Source organism: Ursus maritimus, unplaced genomic scaffold, assembly GCF_017311325.1.
Source record: "Ursus maritimus isolate PB19 unplaced genomic scaffold, ASM1731132v1 scaffold_2, whole genome shotgun sequence".
In the NCBI taxonomy this organism is placed as follows: domain Eukaryota; kingdom Metazoa; phylum Chordata; class Mammalia; order Carnivora; family Ursidae; genus Ursus; species Ursus maritimus.
The window spans coordinates 39480832-39498538 of record NW_024424452.1 but is presented as its reverse complement, the minus strand read 5'-3'; the positions used below and the strand labels follow the sequence as shown (position 1 = coordinate 39498538).

The window sequence follows — 17707 nt, the reverse complement described above, 5'->3', positions numbered from 1 at the left end:
TGCCAATCTTCCCCTGAGAGTGTTCTCACCCTGGCTCTCTAGAGACTAGACTCCTGGAGGAATGCCTTGGGAGGCCTCACTGGCCTGCTGAGCTCCATGATGTCAGGGTCTCAGCACAAAGGGTAAAAATTAGGTGGGTATCACCCCACCACCTCGGAAAGCCAGTGGCATCAACAATGGTAGCACTTATGCTAAGCTAAAACGCATTGTGTTGTGCACCATTATACATATGGCTGCATTTGAATCCCGCAACAACCCTCTGAAATAGGTACCGGTAATTATTATCTTTATTCCTACACATGAAGGAACAGGTGTAAGAAGGTAAAGTAACTTGTCCCAGGTCACTGAAGAGACAGAGGAAGAACCAGAATCCAAGTCCAGGCAGTCCCATTCTAGATCCCATGCTCTTAACACCTCTTTACCAGTGCTAGAAATAGCTACAAGGAGAAGAGGCTGCCGGGGAGGGAGATGGGGACTGAAGGTGGCTCTGAGACGATCATATTCCTGAGCGCTTTCGTCCTAAGTGTTCAGAAGAGACATGCTCCTACTCTCTGGCCTCGGTGTTAAGGAGGGACTCCTGAGAGTTTAACTACTGTTACTTCCTCTTGCCTCTACTGCCCTAAGTCAAATGAATGATCTAATAAAAACACTAGCCCTTAGAGATCCCTCCCGTGCCATGAACTCTTCATACCCAAAGGAGGATCTGGATCTGATTATCCTCTGACTCCATTTGAGAGCACAAAGTACAAGCAAGGGAATGAGGAAGGTACAAGGGTGCCCGTGAAGCACTGACAGTAAGCCAGTCAGTACATGGCGGCTCAGCCCGGGAGCCTCCCCTGGAAGTATGACTGAGAGGATGGGCAGAGAAGAGGAGGGAGGCAGAAGCAGAAGGAAAATCGATGTCAGGACAAAGACAGAGACCAGACTCACCAGAAAGGAGCCCTGTCTGTTCAATCAAAAGCAGAAATGCACAACAGACCCAGGGCAGGGAAGGAGGACAAGTCTCTCAGGAGACACAGGGGACAGAGGAAGAAAGCAGAGACTGTCTGCCTAATTCTACGTGCCATGTGGGACCTTATCAACCACACTGCTGCTAACACGTGCAGGGAGCACCAGAGCACCCCATCTTGATGCTGCCAGTTATCTCACCAACGTCCGTGCCAGTTTTCTGACTGGCTTGAAAGAGAAGCAGTTGCGGAAAACAAAAACAAAACTCAGTGGGGAACACAGAAGAGAAGCAGAGAGTCTCAAAAGGAAGGAAAGGTGGCCGGACGGCAGGGAGGTAGTGCTTCTGCCCCAACTGCTAGCAGTGGCGGTACTCCAGCCTGGGCCTAACCTCATGATCAATCACTGCCAAGGCCTGGGTCCCTGACTCTTCGATGAAAAGGAACCTTCTCACTGATGGTAGACCTTTTACTATCACCTCTATCTACTAACTGCTGGAGCCTGCCCACCTAGCCTCCTACAGCCCCACAGTCCCCCAAACCGGCCTGCTCCCAGCTACTCAGCTCAGACATCAAATAGGAAATAAACAAACTCAAAAACTATAAACTTAAGAGCTGCCAGGATGGCAGATAAAGGTTAAGAAGGTACAACCAGAACAAAACCCACCCCACGCACACTCCGCTCATCCACCAAAACCCCTCCTGCTCTGTCCGTCACCGTGTGCACTCGTTCAGCCCGCTCTCACTGCACCAAGAAGCCCCAGGGAGCTGGGCCTGACGTCTGAACCTGCCGGCAGCACAGACTGAGGCTCTCTAGCTCCTGCTTTCCCAGCGCAGGTTTGTAACGTGCGAAGACTGTTCCCACTACCACCCTCTCCACCACCCCTGCTCCCACCTCTCGGCCTGAGAAGATCTAGGAACCAGATCTCCCCTCCATTCTGAGGTTTCTGGTCTAGAGACAGAATCAACCCCAAACAAACCCTTAGAAAACACTCCCCCTGTTTTAAGCTGAAGCCTAAAACAATGCATCAGAATCAGTCCTCACCAGTAAACTCCTACCTGAAACTTCTGCAGGACAGAAGGGTTTCACAAGATAATCACCCCTTCAGGAAGAAGGATCAAAGCACCTCAGAGACATGTCCCTAATTCTCCTCATACTCTGACCTGGCTCGAAGTCTCTCAATGCCAGCTCCTCCGTGGCTTAACCCTCAGTTGTCTTCCACCCCCCGACTCCACTGCTTTGTCTTAAGAGCCCTGACAGGGGCCCGTCAGCCTCATACACTCCAGGGAGGGGATTCACTTGGAAACAGCTAGCATGTGAATACAATCCTGGTGCAGCTGTCAACCAGCTATGAGGTCCAAAGCATGGGCCTGGGCCACCCTAATGGGGCTGTCCCAGGGCAAAAAAACAAAGTGCTCTAGTCCCTTGCCATGTCTGGATGGCCAAATTCATGACTTAATAAGCATTTACAATACAGAATGCTACGGCCTTTCACTGCCAGGCTAGACAAGACCTAGAAATACCACACATACCCTGCCCCCTTCACGAGGTTTACTGATTTACTAGCTGATTCAGATCCCACCTGAAACAAACGAAGCCAGCAGACTGGACAAATCTGCACTGAAGTGACTACACACGATTTTAACTGTATTTCTAAAAACCTACACAAGAGAAAACGAAACCTTAATCCCAACCCCTCCACCCGTCTTTGCCAACAATTTCTTTTAAATGGAGTGGCTAGACTGGGTCATATTGCTGTTTAACAGCACCAAATTGGAGACGTTCATTTGTCTTCAAGGATCTCGGTGATAAATCCAGTATGAAAATGAAATGCCAAGTTAACTCAACAAGGTCCCAGCCCAGAAATGGCCTGGGACACCAAGGACCTGCGAATACCTGCTGCTCTACCACCTACCCTCAACCTGGACACTACTCCAGTTGGCATCAGAGGAGTACAAACACGTCAGGTTGCCGTGCCCACAGATCCTTCCCAAGGTTAATTCAAGCTATGCCAGGGGGCATGGGCATCCTGTCCTCGTCCCTGGGGATGATTTTCTTTGGTTCTCCTTGAACAAATGATAATGTCTCTGACCTCCAGTTATCTTATAGGTAAACTGGGAGCAGTTTGGAAAGAGGGGACAAAGCCATCAACATTTTGAGAGGATTAAATGAGATCTTGTATGCATAGAGCCCAACACAGAGCTGGGCACCCAGCATGTGTTTCCTTCCATACTTGTTCAAGGAAGGACCAGTAAGAATACTGAATTTCCCCACTCCAAGCTCCTCTCTGTTAGTGTCATAGAGTTAATGCCAGAAAACAGACATATACTTCTAAACCATCACCCCAAGACTCCAAGGACACAGAACTGCTGGAAAAGGGAAATCTGGAGAGGCAAAAGACAGAAGTTTGCTGCTTTAGTACGGAAAGAGCAGAATCCAAAGAGATCACCCTTCCCGATCCCTCACAAGGAGTGAGGGATTTTAACCATTCCACATAAAGGACACTCTCCCGGCTGTGAAGACCCCAGACTAGTTCTGATACAGTATTCCTGAGCAAGTCTGGCTCCAGTGGGTTCCAGGGTTCTTTTGGTCACTACACTATTGCTGCATCAGTCATCAGCATTAAGCTGTTAAATCCTACGCGCTACAACGTTAGGCCTATTTTCTATTCACTTGCCAGTGACAGAACCTGCAAACTACAGGTCATGGACTTGGTTGTACTTGTTCTCTTCTCTTCTCTGGATTAAATCCCGACTCTCACAACCTTGACCCATCAATCTACAATGTACAACTCTTCAAATGCTTTTCCGTTCCCACAAATGCTTTTCTTGCCCTTTAGGTTCAGAATCTAGATAGAGAAAGGATCTGAGTCAGAGAATGACCAATTCATTGGGAGTAAAAAGGGAGTTTTAAGCATATCTGGACAACAAGGTGATCCAGTTCTGGTCAACGGGTTTGGCACTATGCCAGCTAACACCTGAGTTCCACCGTATCTTCAGACTATCTGAGGAGAGTTTGTGGGTCCAGAGCAGGGAGTCTTACCTTCTGGGCTTGGGCAGGTTCAGTAAGGACAAGGGTAAATAGGCCCAGGCAGATTTCCTCATGCTGGGGGGGCCCTTTGCATACCTGGGACATAAGGAAGGAAAAAATTAGTTGTCATTCCCAGGAGGAAAGTTCTTGAGTACAGTTTCTCCCAGAAAACTGGGGACTCCTGAATAACCTGCAAAGGACAATCATAAACTCTTCTATCTGATGATTTCCTTCTTCTCCTGAAAGTGATGAAGCATCTGTTTCAGGAGAGAGGTGGAGGGAAACAAGAGACCGTACTGTTTTCTCCAAGGCTTGATGCAGGCCAGAAGCAGAAAATATAAAGAGTGTTTATTTATTTATTTTTAATATTTTATTTATTTGACAGAGAGAGCGAGCACAAGCAGGGGGAGCGACAGGCAGAGGGAGAGGGAGAAGCAGGCTCCTGGGGAGCAGGGAGCCCGATGAGAAACTCGCTCCCAGGACCCAGGGATCACGACCTGAGCCAAGGGCAGCCGCCCAGCCAACTGAGCCACCCAGGTGCGAAAGANTGTTTGGACCTAAAGAGTGTTTAAAATGGAAAAAAAAGGGGCACCTGGCTGGCTAAGTCAGTGGAGTGTGCAACTCTTGATCTTGGGGTTGTGGGTCCGATCTCCACATTGGGTGTAGAGATTACTTAAAAATAAAATCTTTGGGGGACGCCTGGGTGGTTAAGTCAGTGAAGCATCTGCTTTCAGCTCAGGTCACTATCCAGGGTCCCGGGATCAAGCCCCGCATCAGGCTCTCTGCTCATTGGGGAGCCTGCTTCTCCCTCTCCCTCTGCCTGCTGCTCCCCTGCTTGTGCGCTCACTCTTTCTCTCTCTGACAAATAAATAAAAATCTTTTTAAAAATTAAAAAAATAAAATCTTCAAGGGCGCCTGGGTGGCTCAGTCAGTTGAGCATCCCACTCTTGGTTTTGGCTCAGGTCACAATCTCATGGGTCCTGAAATGAAGCCGCATCAGGCTCCACGCTCAGGGGGGAGTCTGCTTGAAAAATTCTCTCCCTCTGCCCCTCCCCCCACTCATATGTGTGCACGCTCTCTTTCTCTCTCAAAATAAATAAATAAATCTTTATAGGGAAAAGAAAACTTAAAAAAACAAAAACAAAGAACACAAAACAGTACCACCTTTACCAGACCTTAACAGCCTTAGGAGGGAGAGCACTACAGAGCCATTCACGGGGTAATGAGCATACATATCAAGTCAAGACCTTGGGCAAATCACTGAACCTGTGGTATTTGTAAGGTGAAGACACAATAAAAATAATAAACTACTAGTAAAAAAGAACTCACTAAACATTTATTATGTGCCTGGAATTACTCTAAGACCTTTACATGTACTAACTATTTAAAATCCTTTCAATCTCACAGATTAGGAAATATAAAGGATCATGGGGCACCTGGCTGGCTCTGTCGATTAAGCATCAGACTCCTAATTTTGGCTCTGACTCTTGATTTGGTCCTGATCTCAGGGTTGTGAGACAGAGTCCCTGCATTGGACTCTGCACTGGGCATGGAGCCTGCTTAAGAGTCTCTCCCTCCCTCTGCCCCCCTGCTCCAAAAAAAAAAGGAAACGTAAAGGATCAAATATGTGAGAATAACTTGCAAAGAAAAAAAGTGACTACAGAACTAAGGGTTATTTTTAAAAGTTGTGACTTAAATATGCCTAAGCTCCAAGAGCTGGATTCCCACAGTGAGACAGAGAGAGGAGCTGGGAAGCCTGGTTCAGGAAGCCAAGATATTCGCTTTAGGCCCCTAATTCCCAGCCACTTAAGTCCGTCTATCTTTTGGATCACATCTCAAAGCTTCCAAAGCAGCACGGGTGGATGCGGGAGGGCATAATACTCACGTGAGCATTGAGGGCATCATTGGCCTCCCTCTCTGAGACACCAGTAGTCATCGATGTCACAATGCTCATGCATCTTTCTAACCTCTGTGAAAGGGTGAGAAAAAGTTCAGAGTGTGTCACACCACCACTTGCAAAGTATTTCTGACCCCAAAAAAGTTTTCAAGAAATTTGAAACTAGATCTAACTACCAGTTTACAAGTTACACAAGGATATAATCAGCTAAGTCCAGAGGGTGGAAACCATGACAGGTAACCTGATTCTTTCACATACAAATCACAAGGGAAAAAAGCAGGGAGGGGGAAACCCATGTATTAAAAGAGGCTTAAGATTATACCCCATTGGGGGGGGCTCAGTCATTAGAGTATGTGACTCTTGATCTCGGGGTCATAAATTCAAGCCCATGTTGGGTGTAGAGCTTACTGGGGGGAAAAAAAAGATTATAACCCACTGAATAAAATAAGAATCCATGCTAACAGGTACACACACAAAGGAGAAGGGAAAGCTCTCCCTTAGAGTGGAATGCCAACTAATAAATGCATAAGGGACAACCGGAGCAAAAAATGATTCAGGCAAATATCATCAATGGCTACTAAACCAGAGGTGAAACTGCACAAGAGGATATTCATGTGGGTTCAAAATACTCCATCACAAAGGGAAAAGAATAACTGCAGGAAACTCTGGAGGATACCACCTTAACCAAGTGATCGAAATTAATATCCCCAATAAGAAGACAACCTGACTCCTGACACGCACACCTCAACAGGGTGCACCGAAAAGGCTCTAACAGCACATGTATGGTTTTCTGGCCAAAAAATGAATAATCTCAATCTAATCACGGAAGAAATTTCAGACAACCCAATTTGAGAGATCTCCTACAAAATAACTGATCTGTCCAAGGTCATGAAAAACAAAGAAGGATTAACAATCTGCTTCGGGTTAAAGAGAGAGAGTGCACCTAAACTCACCTGGAGATCCTGGACTGCTATATGGACATTATTGGGACAACTGGTAAAATCTGCGTATGCTCTGTAACAGTAGCATATTGATGTTAAATGTTCCAATCTTGACAACACAGCAGCAGTTATGTAACTGAAGATCTTTGTTCTTAGGAAATACACAATGAAGTTTGGTGTGTTGTTGCTTTTTTTTAAGATTTTTTAAAAATGTATTTATTTGACACAGAAGGGCGGGGAGAATAAGCACAAGCAGGGGGAACAGCAGGCAGGGGAGAAGCAGACTCCCCGCTGAGCAGGGAGCCCAATGTCGGGCTCAATCCCAGGACCCCGGGACCATGACCCCAGCTGAAAGGAGCCACTTAACCGACTGAGCCACCCAGGTGCCCCCACAATGAAGTATTTAAACCCTCATGGCTGCAACTTACTCTCAAAAGTTTAAAACAATGTGTGTACAGAGAAATACTGTTAGTAACTGGGGAATCTGGGTGAAGAGTATATGAAAGTTCCATGTATTACATTTCTCTAAGCTTGAAATAATTTTAAAATAAAAAGCTGTTAGGGATGCCTTGGTGGCTCAGTCGGTTAAGCATCTGCCTTCAGCTTGGGTCATGATCCCAGGGTCCTGGGACTGAGTCTGGCATTGGGCTCCATGCTCAGCGGGGAGCCTGCCTCTCCCTCTGCTTGTGCACGGTCTCTCTCTCTCTCTGACAAATAAATGAATAAAATCTTTTAAAAATAAATAAAATAAAATCTGTTAAAAATTAAAGAAACATTGAGGCACCGGGGTGGCTCAGTGGGTTAAGCGTCTGTCCTCAGCTCAGGTCATGATCCCAGGGCCCTGGGATGGAGGCCTGTGGCAGGCTCCCTGCTCATCAGAGAGTCTGCTTCTCCCTCTTCTCCCTCTCCCTCTGCCCCTAACCCCACTTGTGCTCTCTACGTAAAATCTTTTTTAAAAAAAAGTTAAAGAAACATAATGGGGTGCCTGGGTGGCACAGCTGGTTGAGGACCCAACTCTTGGTTTCAACTCAGGTGTGGGATTGAGCCCTGCCTCGGGCTTCATGCTCAGTGAGGACTCTGCTTAAGACTCTTCCTGCCCCCACCCCCGCCCCGGCTGCTCTCTCCCTAAAATGGATAAATAAATCTTAAAAAAAAAAAAAATTAAAGAATCCTATCAATCAAATACAACATGTGGTGCTTGTCTGAGCACTGATTTGAATAAACCAGTTATAAAAAGAACTTATGAGACAATCAATTTGAACAATGAATATTTTATTACATTAAGGAATTACTACTAGTATTTTTAGGTATTACATCATGGCTATGTTAAAAAAATCCTTCCCTCATAGACATACATATGAAGTATCTGCAGATGAAATGAGTTATCTTCAATTTGTTTCAAAATAATCCAGAGACTAGGGGGAGATCAAACAAGAGTGCCATGGACTCTTAAGTACTGAAGCGAAGTGATGGTTCCAGGGCAAGTGTACTATTCTCCCTGCTTTTTATGTTAGAAATGTCCCCCGGGGGCGCCTGAGTGGCTCAGTCAGTTGGGCGTCTGCCTTTGGCTCGGGTCCGGACCCCAGGATTCTGGGATCGAGCCCTGCGTTGGGCTCCCTGCTAAGGGGGAGCCTGCTTCTCCCTCTCCCTCTGCCATTCCCCCTACTTGTGGCTCTCTTGCTCTGTCAAATAAATAAAATCTTAAACAAAACAAACAAACAAAAAAAGAAATGTCCCCCCAAAAAGTTAAAAACAAATTTAAAAAAATGAGTGTGAGGAAAGAAAAGGAGAACAAAAGGCCAAACTGCCTGAGCCTCTGGACAAACAAAGGTGGGGACAGTTGCAATAAAGTCCACCCAAGAGGCACTCTAGTTTCAAAGGCCAACTTTAACATGACATGTGCTCAATATTCTAAGGAGATCTTATTAGTCACCGGTCCCTGTTCCAAAGAAACATTTAATACAAAATATTGAGAAGAAATGGACAAATGTATCTCATATTAAATCAGTGAGCCTCTCCATTATCACCACCTACACTACTTCCTGAGTCTTTTAAAATTTTATCTTTAGGACTAACCCCAAAACTATTTAAGGAAAACCAATTCCCAGTTTCCAGTGATGGTGATGCTTGGCAAAATGGACACAGGCAGGCAATTTACTTCCTCCTAACCCTACAGTTCATTACAAAACGTCTTGCTGAGAAGAGGTTCTACCGCAATGTTGAGAGGAACCCATGAATAAGGACAATGGAAAAGAGGTGTAGGAATGAAAGATAATCCTGTGTCTCCCTTCACCATCATCCTAAGGTTGCCTATATCCATCCCCGACCAGGAGTCTAGCTAGGGCGGCACAGAGAACTGTGTTAGGGCAAGGAGCTCCCACAGCCACAAAACTTTGACCTCTATTAGGCCCAAAGCCATTCAGATTTGAAGGTATTACAACTTCACTGCCCATCAGGTCTGACTAGCCTCCAAATTAGGTCAGATCAGTACACTCAGCCCTAACAGACAGCACCTGTGTACTTGTGAAAAGGAGCTGTGAGATCACATGAAAGCTGAGCTGTGAGACCCAGCACTACCTAGTCCAGCTCCCACATGAGAAGGAGAGGGAAGGAAAAACATCAGGCTGGATTTTCCCTTTTTAAATCGTATCCCTCTCTAACCCAAGATAGCTATCAGTGATTGGAGAATCCGTTCCTCCAGTAGCTATGTCCCGCTTGCCCAGCCCAGGTGAACAAGCAGCAGCACAGCACCCAAAAATTCTAGATATTACTTCCTACTCAAACAAAGAAGTCTCTGATGAATCAACAGAGATGTGAGAGGTCAAACAGCAGGTAGCTAATGAGCACACTGACAAGCACGGGATAGAAGGATCCTCCCCACCGCCCCACCTGCTAGCCTTAAGCTCATCTTGGGCGAGTTCCTTAGCCTCTCTAAACCCTGGTTTTTCTTATCTGAAAAACAGAAATAGGGGCGCCTGGGTTTTTTCAGCTGGTTGGGTATCCGACTCAGTTTCAGCTCAGATCATCATCTCCGGGTCGTGGCACTGAGCCCCACATCAGGCTCTGCACTCAGTGGGGAGTCTGCTTGAGATTCTCTCTTCCACTCCCTCTGCCCCTCCCGCACTCATGCTTGCGCGGCTCTCTCTCTCTCACAAAATTTTTTTTTTTTAAACCCTGCTTGTTTAAAAAAAGAGAGAAATATCACAAGGTTGCTCTGAGGATTACACAAGATAACATATGTGAAAACACCTAGCATAGAGCCTCAGTTAAATTATAATCTATTCCCTTTGTGAAAAAGCTCAGCAACTGCACAACCCAATTTATGAAGACCGGACTACTCCCCAACATCTCCTGTTACTACTTCTAATGGCATGTCCTTGAAGATTCCTGAAAACTGAGCCCTCCTACTATAGGACACGGGTAAGTCGGGGACCAGGCTGAAAAGCTTCCTCTCCTAATTACTCTCTGTAAAGTTCTGCCTTCTAGGGGAGAAGAGGAAAGGATGGGTACAGGAGGTGGGAGGAGGCCTGACTGTTGGACCCTGCACCAAGATGCTTATGCAACAAGGATCAGCCTATGGAATGGCCAAGTTTCTGGCCATGATGTAACACACAGAGACCTTGGACAGAACCAGGTTTCTCTAGGCCCCTCCCTGATAGTCTAAGCTCCACTCAGAGGCTTGAGTCAGTTCTATGGGTCACTGCCCAGCCAAGAACAAAAGTGGCCTCTTGGAACAGGGAGGCCCAGCTAAGGATGTAGGAAGTCGGCGAGTCCAGAATTTGGATGCACGGATAAAAGTGATGAGGAAAGAAATGTGAGGGCCAGTCCTTTCCAGGCAACAGAAATGTAAAAGATGCTGTTCTTCCCAAACTACAGAAATCACTTTTCCAAACAGGGATGGGAGAAGAAATTACAAATCGTTCAGAGCGACAGAGGACCACATCCCATCAAAAGGACTGTAGGAGGTCAAATCCCGACAATCAAGTAGCAGTACCCCTCTTCCACCCCCCCAGTCCCCAGAGGCCCTTAGTAAACATGGAATCATACATGCAGTTGCCAACAATTACTGGCAGAATGGCTCTGTTCAGAGTAAGCCCTCTATGACAGCACCTCTGAGAGCTGAATAAATATTTGCCATCTCTAGGAGCTTCTGAAATAACTTTTCTAATACCAAGATTACCTGACGATGGTCTCCATGACAGCAGCAGTAGATGGAGCAGGGGCAGAGTAGGGGAAGGCCTTCCAGGTGACCAGTATATATCTGAAGCTTGGGACTGAAGTCAGAGAAATCCCTCTAACCTCCCAGTTTCTGCTCCCTCAGACAGGTGAACATACAGTCTGGTAAAAATAGATATTAAATACGGCTCTCTTATGGGAAGTCAGTGGCCCTGAAAGAGCACATTCCACTGTCTTCAGGAAAAGAAGGTATGTTCCAACCTACAAAATCCCCAAAAGCCCACATTAATAAGGAGTTACTGAATAAGCTGGGTTCCAAGTACTCTACAGCCAAGAGTCACTTGTAAGTGCAATGAGGATTTCAGGGGAAAAAATTAGAGATGGCTCAAAGCCTGTTCTCTGGAGATATTTCAGAGACAAGGTATGAATTATCCCTTGGAGAAAACCTGAAAGGGATGTACTTCCACCCAATGCAACCATAAGACCTGTCCATAGCTTAAGAGGAAGTTCTGACTTGTTTGAGCCACAGTTCCTGCTTTCAGCCTGACTTCAAAGTAGACCAGGTCATTCCCAGCAAGGAATGAGCGGGAGCTGTGGACCCGGAGACTAGGAGCTGTATTTCTAAACGCCTCCGATCTCTGGCACTATTTTTATCTCATTCCCCAAATTGGAATGGGATGGGCAAGAATTTCCCCTTTAAAGAGAGAAACAGAGCCAAAGAGAAGAAAGGATACAACAAATGCTCCCTTGGGTAAGAGTCACATCTCCTGGCTGGGATGCTCTTCAGCAGTGTTTCATACTCCAGGACTCTAAGGGGCCTTTCCTCATCACACGCAGCTGTAAAGACCCCAGCCTCTTCACAACAGGTTTCTGGGGTGCTTTTTTTCACCTTCCTTGTGCGTATGCTCAGTCTTCAGATGATAAGCTCTGCAAAGCAGACTTGGGTCTCCCTCATCCTATTTTCCTATGAGACTGTGCACACGGAAAGCATATAAGGTTAGGAAGCTACCTCTGTGTCCCTGGGCAATAGGTAGGCCTGTGATGGAAAATACCACACCAGAACAAACAGAGACCAGTCCGTCAACGGCAGGTTTTGATAACTTCTGTATGCAGAGCCCTGTGGGGAGACCCAGAGGAAGAAGCCAGTAAGTCTTGCCCTTAGGGACACGCTGGTCCAGTGGGAACCATACATATGGGTTAAAAACATGGAAAATTCAAATGCAAAGGATAAAGGCCAAAGGAGGAAAAGGGGGAGCCAAGACATGCTGGGAAACATCTACACCAGGAAGGATAGGAGGAAAAGAGAGAGAGAAAGAGAGAGAGACCATCCCTCCCCCTTCTCTCTGGAAACAGTTGAAAGTTCACTATCAGTCCAAAAAAGCAAAAAAATAAATGCTTCCTCTCTTTTATGGTCCCCTCCTGCCATATCACTGAGTCCGCTAGCAAACACGTCACTGTTCAGAACAGGGCGCTGTACTACGCTGTAGGACAAATCAGCAGAGGCAGGATGAACCCTCTAGCAATCGGGGTGGGGAATAAACAGATTTTTGTCCCACACTTGGAGGCTTTCCCCCTCCACCCAAACTGGTGAAGGAATCAAAGGCAGTCAACCATTTTCTTTCTACAATTCTAGAGCTGCAGTACCAGAACACTGGGCTCAACAAATACTTTGAATTCAACAAATGACAGTGGCCATCTCTTAAGAAGTGGATAATTCAAAGTGCCAGGCAATCCTACAATCATTTTTATTTGTTTTGGGAATACATTATTTTTAGTAGCATTGTTTATTTTCCTAATTGTCTCTACCTTAGCTGATAAAAACAACAGCAGAAAAACTTTGATTTCTCTAAATGCACACAGAATTATGGGGGTGAAGCAGGATGGAAAACCAGCCTGTGAGCAGACATCTGCCAATGGATGATCTGCAAAGTTATATCCAGCCACCGTGATTTGCAAAGTTCATTTCTGCATATACGTTCCATCATTTTGTATCTGAACCAACATTTTTTTCAAATCTAAACTATGAATCCCACCTATCCGCCTGCCCACCCTCTACTACCTGATAAAGGGCAGTGACAAAGTTAGAAGCAGGGAAATGGGGACACCTGGGTAGCTCAGTTGTTAAGCATCTGCCTTCGGCTCAGGTCATGATCCCAGGGTCCTGGGATCGAGCCAGTGGGGAGTCTGCTTCTCCCTCTCCCTGCCGCTCCCCCTGCTTGTGCTCTCTGTCAAATAAATAAATAAATAAAATCTTAAAAAAAAAAAAAGAAAGAAAGAAAGAAAGAAAGAAAGAAAGAAAAGGTAGGGAGATGGTCAGGGAAGAGCCAGAGCCTGTTCTTGTGCTCCTTCTGTCCCCGGATAACCACGGAGTTGAATGCATTAGGTCTTACAAACAGTTCGGCAGTCACATCTCAGTTCTGGGTCTCCTATTCCTAACTGAGTCTGTATCTGAATAGCAGCACTCCGCGCTGTCAGGGACAAGAGGGCAACAAGTGGGGGAGCAGAAGGTCAGCTACCCAGCGTGACTTCACTCGACCCTCTTTCTCAGCACCCTCGTGTGTGTGCTACCAGCTTCTGAAGGACAGTCCCCTAACACCCCACTGCTGTCGTTGATGGTACCCTAACTAAACAGCACTGTTTCTTGGGTCTTCACATCCCAAATGCCCAGTGCACATCGCCGTCCGCTGAAGTCCGTGCGCTACCTCACGGGAGGCTGTGAAGCCTGCTGCGGACTCCCGTCACCCCCCAGACCCCGATACACACCCCGTACTTGTCAACTCAACACAGGATCCCGTCTGAAGCAGGACGGGTATGAAGAATACATGTGGTCTCTGCGTGCAAAGGAACGTCAAAAATGAATTCGACAGAGCTGGACGTTGCTTCCCTTCCTCCTCAACACCCCCCCACCCATCCTCATCCTAGTGGCTGCTGTTGCTATGACAACCTGTCCAGGAAGTTGGCCCGCGCTCCTTCCTTCTGGAGCAGGAAGTCTGGAGCGGTGCTCGTGTTGCCTCAGAAAACCCCTGAAGGCCTCCTCCCCGACCCCCGCCCCGTTCCCGCTCCGGCACCCTCCTCAGCCCCGTTTCTTAACTCCCTTCCCCACCCCCCACACCTACCTCCTCTAACTCATCCTTGGCATCCAAACTGGTTGAAAGTAGCAGCCTCCCCCCTCCTGGGGCTCCTGCTCCCGCTCCTCCTCCACCTCCCGCTGCTCCCGAAGCAGCTGCTGCTGCTGCCCCCTTTCCCTTCTGTAACTCCATGGCTACAGCCAAGAGACGGGAAGAGGCCAGGGGGTGGACGGGCGGGAAGTCCTAGAAATGACGAACTCCGGGTTGCCACAGCCTGGGGGCGAGAGGGACGAGTGGGGTCGGGAAGGGTCCCCGTGCTGTCCGCCCCGCCCTTCTCTCCGAAAGGCCGCTCCTGTGGAGGACACGAAGGCGGACGGCCCTCTAGGTCCCGTGTCTGGAGTGGCAGTGCTGCGGAAAGGCCGCCAGCTCCCGGGTGTGCCGGGGTGTGGGTCTGCACCCCCGGGCAGGGCAGGAGAGGCTTCCGCCCCTCAAGTGGAAAGGGAGCCCTTTCTGGCTGCTGACCCTAAGAGAAGCAGAAAAAACCCTAAGTTTCTGCCTCCGGAGGTGGGGGTAAGAGGAGTCCTGCCCCTGAAGCAGGGGCTAGGAAACCTTCCTGGCTGGGGCCCGAAGGGCTGGGGAGCGAGGTTCCTTTGGATCCGGCCCCTAGGGGTGAGGTTGAGGCAGTGCGCGCTACAGGAGGACACGGAGGACCAGCTTCTCCCCACACCACACAGACGCGGCCATGGTGGAAGGGCGGGGGGCGGGGAGGCTGAGGGCGGCGGTGGCGGCGGCGGCGGCGGCGGTAGCGGGGAGGGCTCGCGGGGACCGGAAGCGAGCGGCCGCGGGCCCGGCCTCCGCCAATCGCGTCTTCCGCGATGGCGCGGAGCCTCGCAGGCTCTGGCCGACGACGGCCGGCCGGCCTTTTCCCCGGCTGCCAATGGCAGTGAGACCGGCCTGATGGACAACCAGAATGCCCAATCGCCTTCCCCGTTGCTCTCGGGGGGTGTCGGGACGGGAAGACTTCCCGGAGAGGGGTGGGAGCGCGAGGCGATCAGGAAGGGGAGGCTGCGCCTGCGCGCGCTTACGGGCGTGCCCTGGCGCGCGTGCGCGGCGCCGGCCTCCTCCCTTCTTCCCCATCGTTTTGGAGCGTGGGTGGATGCGGGAGCTTCTGCCCCGTCCTCGCCTGGCCTAGGAAACCCGGAGGCCTGGCCGCGAGCTGGCGGTACAGAGCGGGGGAGCGTCGCCTAACCCTTGCCCTTAAGCAACCCCAGGGCAGAGACCGTCAGGTGGCACGGAGCCAGCTCCCAGAGCTGAGCGTGCATCGCACAAGCAAGCGTGTGCGCACGCGCTTGCCGGCCGCCGCCGCAAAAACCAGTGCATGGATCCACTCGGGCGGCCCAGATCCCTAGAGTCGTGCCCGCACTAGCCCGGTTGCTGAGCGACGGAACCATCTCCATCCTTGCGCTGAGTACCTGGGTCTGACCCCTGTCACTGATGTCGTTTCTTAACCACAGCCCAGGGAGGCCCGCCCCGAATATTGCGAGCGCGGTGTAGCCCGAGTGCAGTAATGCTTCTTGGCCCGACAGCATTTTCCATTTCCTCAGGAGCACTTAGGATTGCCTTACACAGATCCAAAGACAGAAGAAAACCCATATCCCTGCTGTTCTGCTCTCTGTAAGATGCACACAAGGGTTACCTACCAGAGGATTACATGGACTAACGGGTGTGAGATTACTTTTTAAACAAGTTGTACAAATTGGTTAACACCACAGGGGATTCTATTTATTTCTACACTTGTTATGGCTTAATTCTAACTATCTATGCACGTGCATTGAAATGATGTGGATGATCCTTGAAGTGGACTCTCATTCGTTACTTTATTGTATATATTAACTGTAAGATCTTAGGCAAGTGATTTTGACATTCTGTAAATTATCCTGCCTGTAAAACAAAGCGAACTGGCCGACCTCTACCCTTACAGCTCAGAAAGTCGAGTCCTATTTGAACTGCTTTGGATTCCTTGTAGGCGCACAGCTCTGCATTAGTCTCTGAAGAATCCGTACTTGTCATCACAATAACGTTACTGTGGGTCACTGGAAGCACAAAGATACATTAGGTGAACAAAAGTTAGGTTTAAAACACTATGTTCATGCTTCTCTGTGTGTGGGTTTTTAAAAGTGGTAACTGGGGAAGTATACACCCATATTTGTAAATGCAGAGACTATCTCTGGAAGCATACACAAAACCCCAGTAATATTTGCTGTCTTTGGGTAGGAGACTGGCTGCCTGGGAGATGGGGTGGGAGAGAAAGTTTTTACTGTATATGTTTTTGATGAGTTTGGGATGTTGGTGAGATCCAGAGCCCATGGCCAAGAAAGAATTCTTGTGATGTCGTTGGTGCAAAAAAGGTGATTTTAATAAAGCACGGGGACAAGGCCCATGGGCAGAAAGAGCAGCTGCATTGGAGTTGTGAGGAATGGCTGACGATATACTTGGGAGTTGGGGAAAGTAAGGAAAAGGGAGATGTCCAAAAGGACTTCGATATGCTAAAGAAGACTTTCAAGATACTGGAGGCCTTGGCCATTGTCAAGCTGAAGTTGTTTTTCTCTCTAGTAAAGTATTACCATTAAGACAGTTGGGAGTTTCCTGGAGGAATATTATACTCTTCCTATCACACGTCCTTGTCAATGGCTGCAGGTTAAAAGGAAATTTAATTTTACCTGCATTTCCTTTTACCTTTGTTTTCCACATCACAATGGAGGGGAGGGTGATGTTAGGGCTCCAGGAAATTGAGTCTATGGATCTCTGGAAATTAGGCTATTGATAAGAATGCTTTTTCCTTCTATATCACTAAGACATTTCTAAACTGAAGGAGACTCATTTCCTGCAGGACTGTGATCTTTATCAGTTAACCATTTATTTTTCCTTCCCCTAGCTTTAGGGCAGCCAGGAGGGCCTGAGGAATGTCACATGTATCCCACGGTGGTGGGGCTGGGGGGGGTCCAGGGTGTCAGCTTGTGCTTTGTCCTCAGCTTACCTTCTGCTCTCTCATCATTTTGGTGGTTTTTAAATTAAGCACCATGTAGGGGCGCCTGGGTAGTGCAGTCGTTAAGCGTCTGCCTTTGGCTCAGGTGTGATCCTGGTGTTATGGGATCGAGCCCCACATCAGGCTCTTCTGCTGGGATCCTGCTTCTTCCTCTCCCACTCCCCGTGCTTATGTTCCCTCTCTCGCTGGCTGTCTCTGTGAAAGAAAGAGAGAGAGAGAGAGAGAGAGAGAGAGAAAGAAAGAAAGAAAGAAAGAAAGAAAGAAGGAAAGAAGGAAAGCAAGAAAGCACCATGTAAATGTAGTACTTCTTTAAAAAGTACCTTACTCAAAAATACCTGGCTGCCTCCCTCGGAAGCTCATGCAACTACTGGTCTCGGGGTCATGAGTCCGAGCCCCATGCTGAGTGTAGAGATTACAAAAATAAATTTTTTTTGAAGATTTTATTTATTTGTCAGAGATAGAAAGAGCGTACACAGCAGAAGGAGAAGCAGGCTCCCCACTGAGCAGGGAGCTGATGCCAGACTCAATCCAGGACCCTGGGGTCATGACTTGAGCCAAAGGCAGATGCTTAACTGACCGAGCCACCCAGGCATCCTTACTTCAA

General features: G+C 48.1%; 1 protein-coding gene and 1 long non-coding RNA gene across 4 annotated transcripts in view; both read right to left on the bottom strand.

Moving 5' to 3' along the window:
- INTS3 (integrator complex subunit 3) overlaps positions 1-14816 on the bottom strand; it is a 39165-nt gene extending 24349 nt beyond the window's left edge. The window contains exons 1-3 of one of the 3 annotated variants that reach the window (XR_570022.2): positions 14106-14816; positions 5861-5944; positions 3988-4071 (exon numbers count right to left, since the gene is read on the bottom strand). Coding sequence is in view for 2 of the 3 variants with exons in the window: in XM_008696637.2 (XP_008694859.1) it covers positions 3988-4071; positions 5861-5944; positions 14106-14249 (312 nt within the window). In the remaining variant the exon portion in view is untranslated. The remainder of the gene's footprint in view (positions 1-3987; positions 4072-5860; positions 5945-14105) is intronic. The other 2 variants (XM_008696637.2, XM_008696636.2) reach the window with 2 other exon arrangements.
- Positions 14817-15915: 1099 nt separating this feature from the next.
- Positions 15916-17262, bottom strand: LOC103668417. Its single transcript, XR_570023.2, has 2 exons — positions 17095-17262; positions 15916-16150 (listed from the first exon to the last, which is right to left on the bottom strand). It is a non-coding gene; the product is annotated as an uncharacterized LOC103668417 (long non-coding RNA).
- Between the last annotated feature and the right edge of the window lie 445 nt (positions 17263-17707).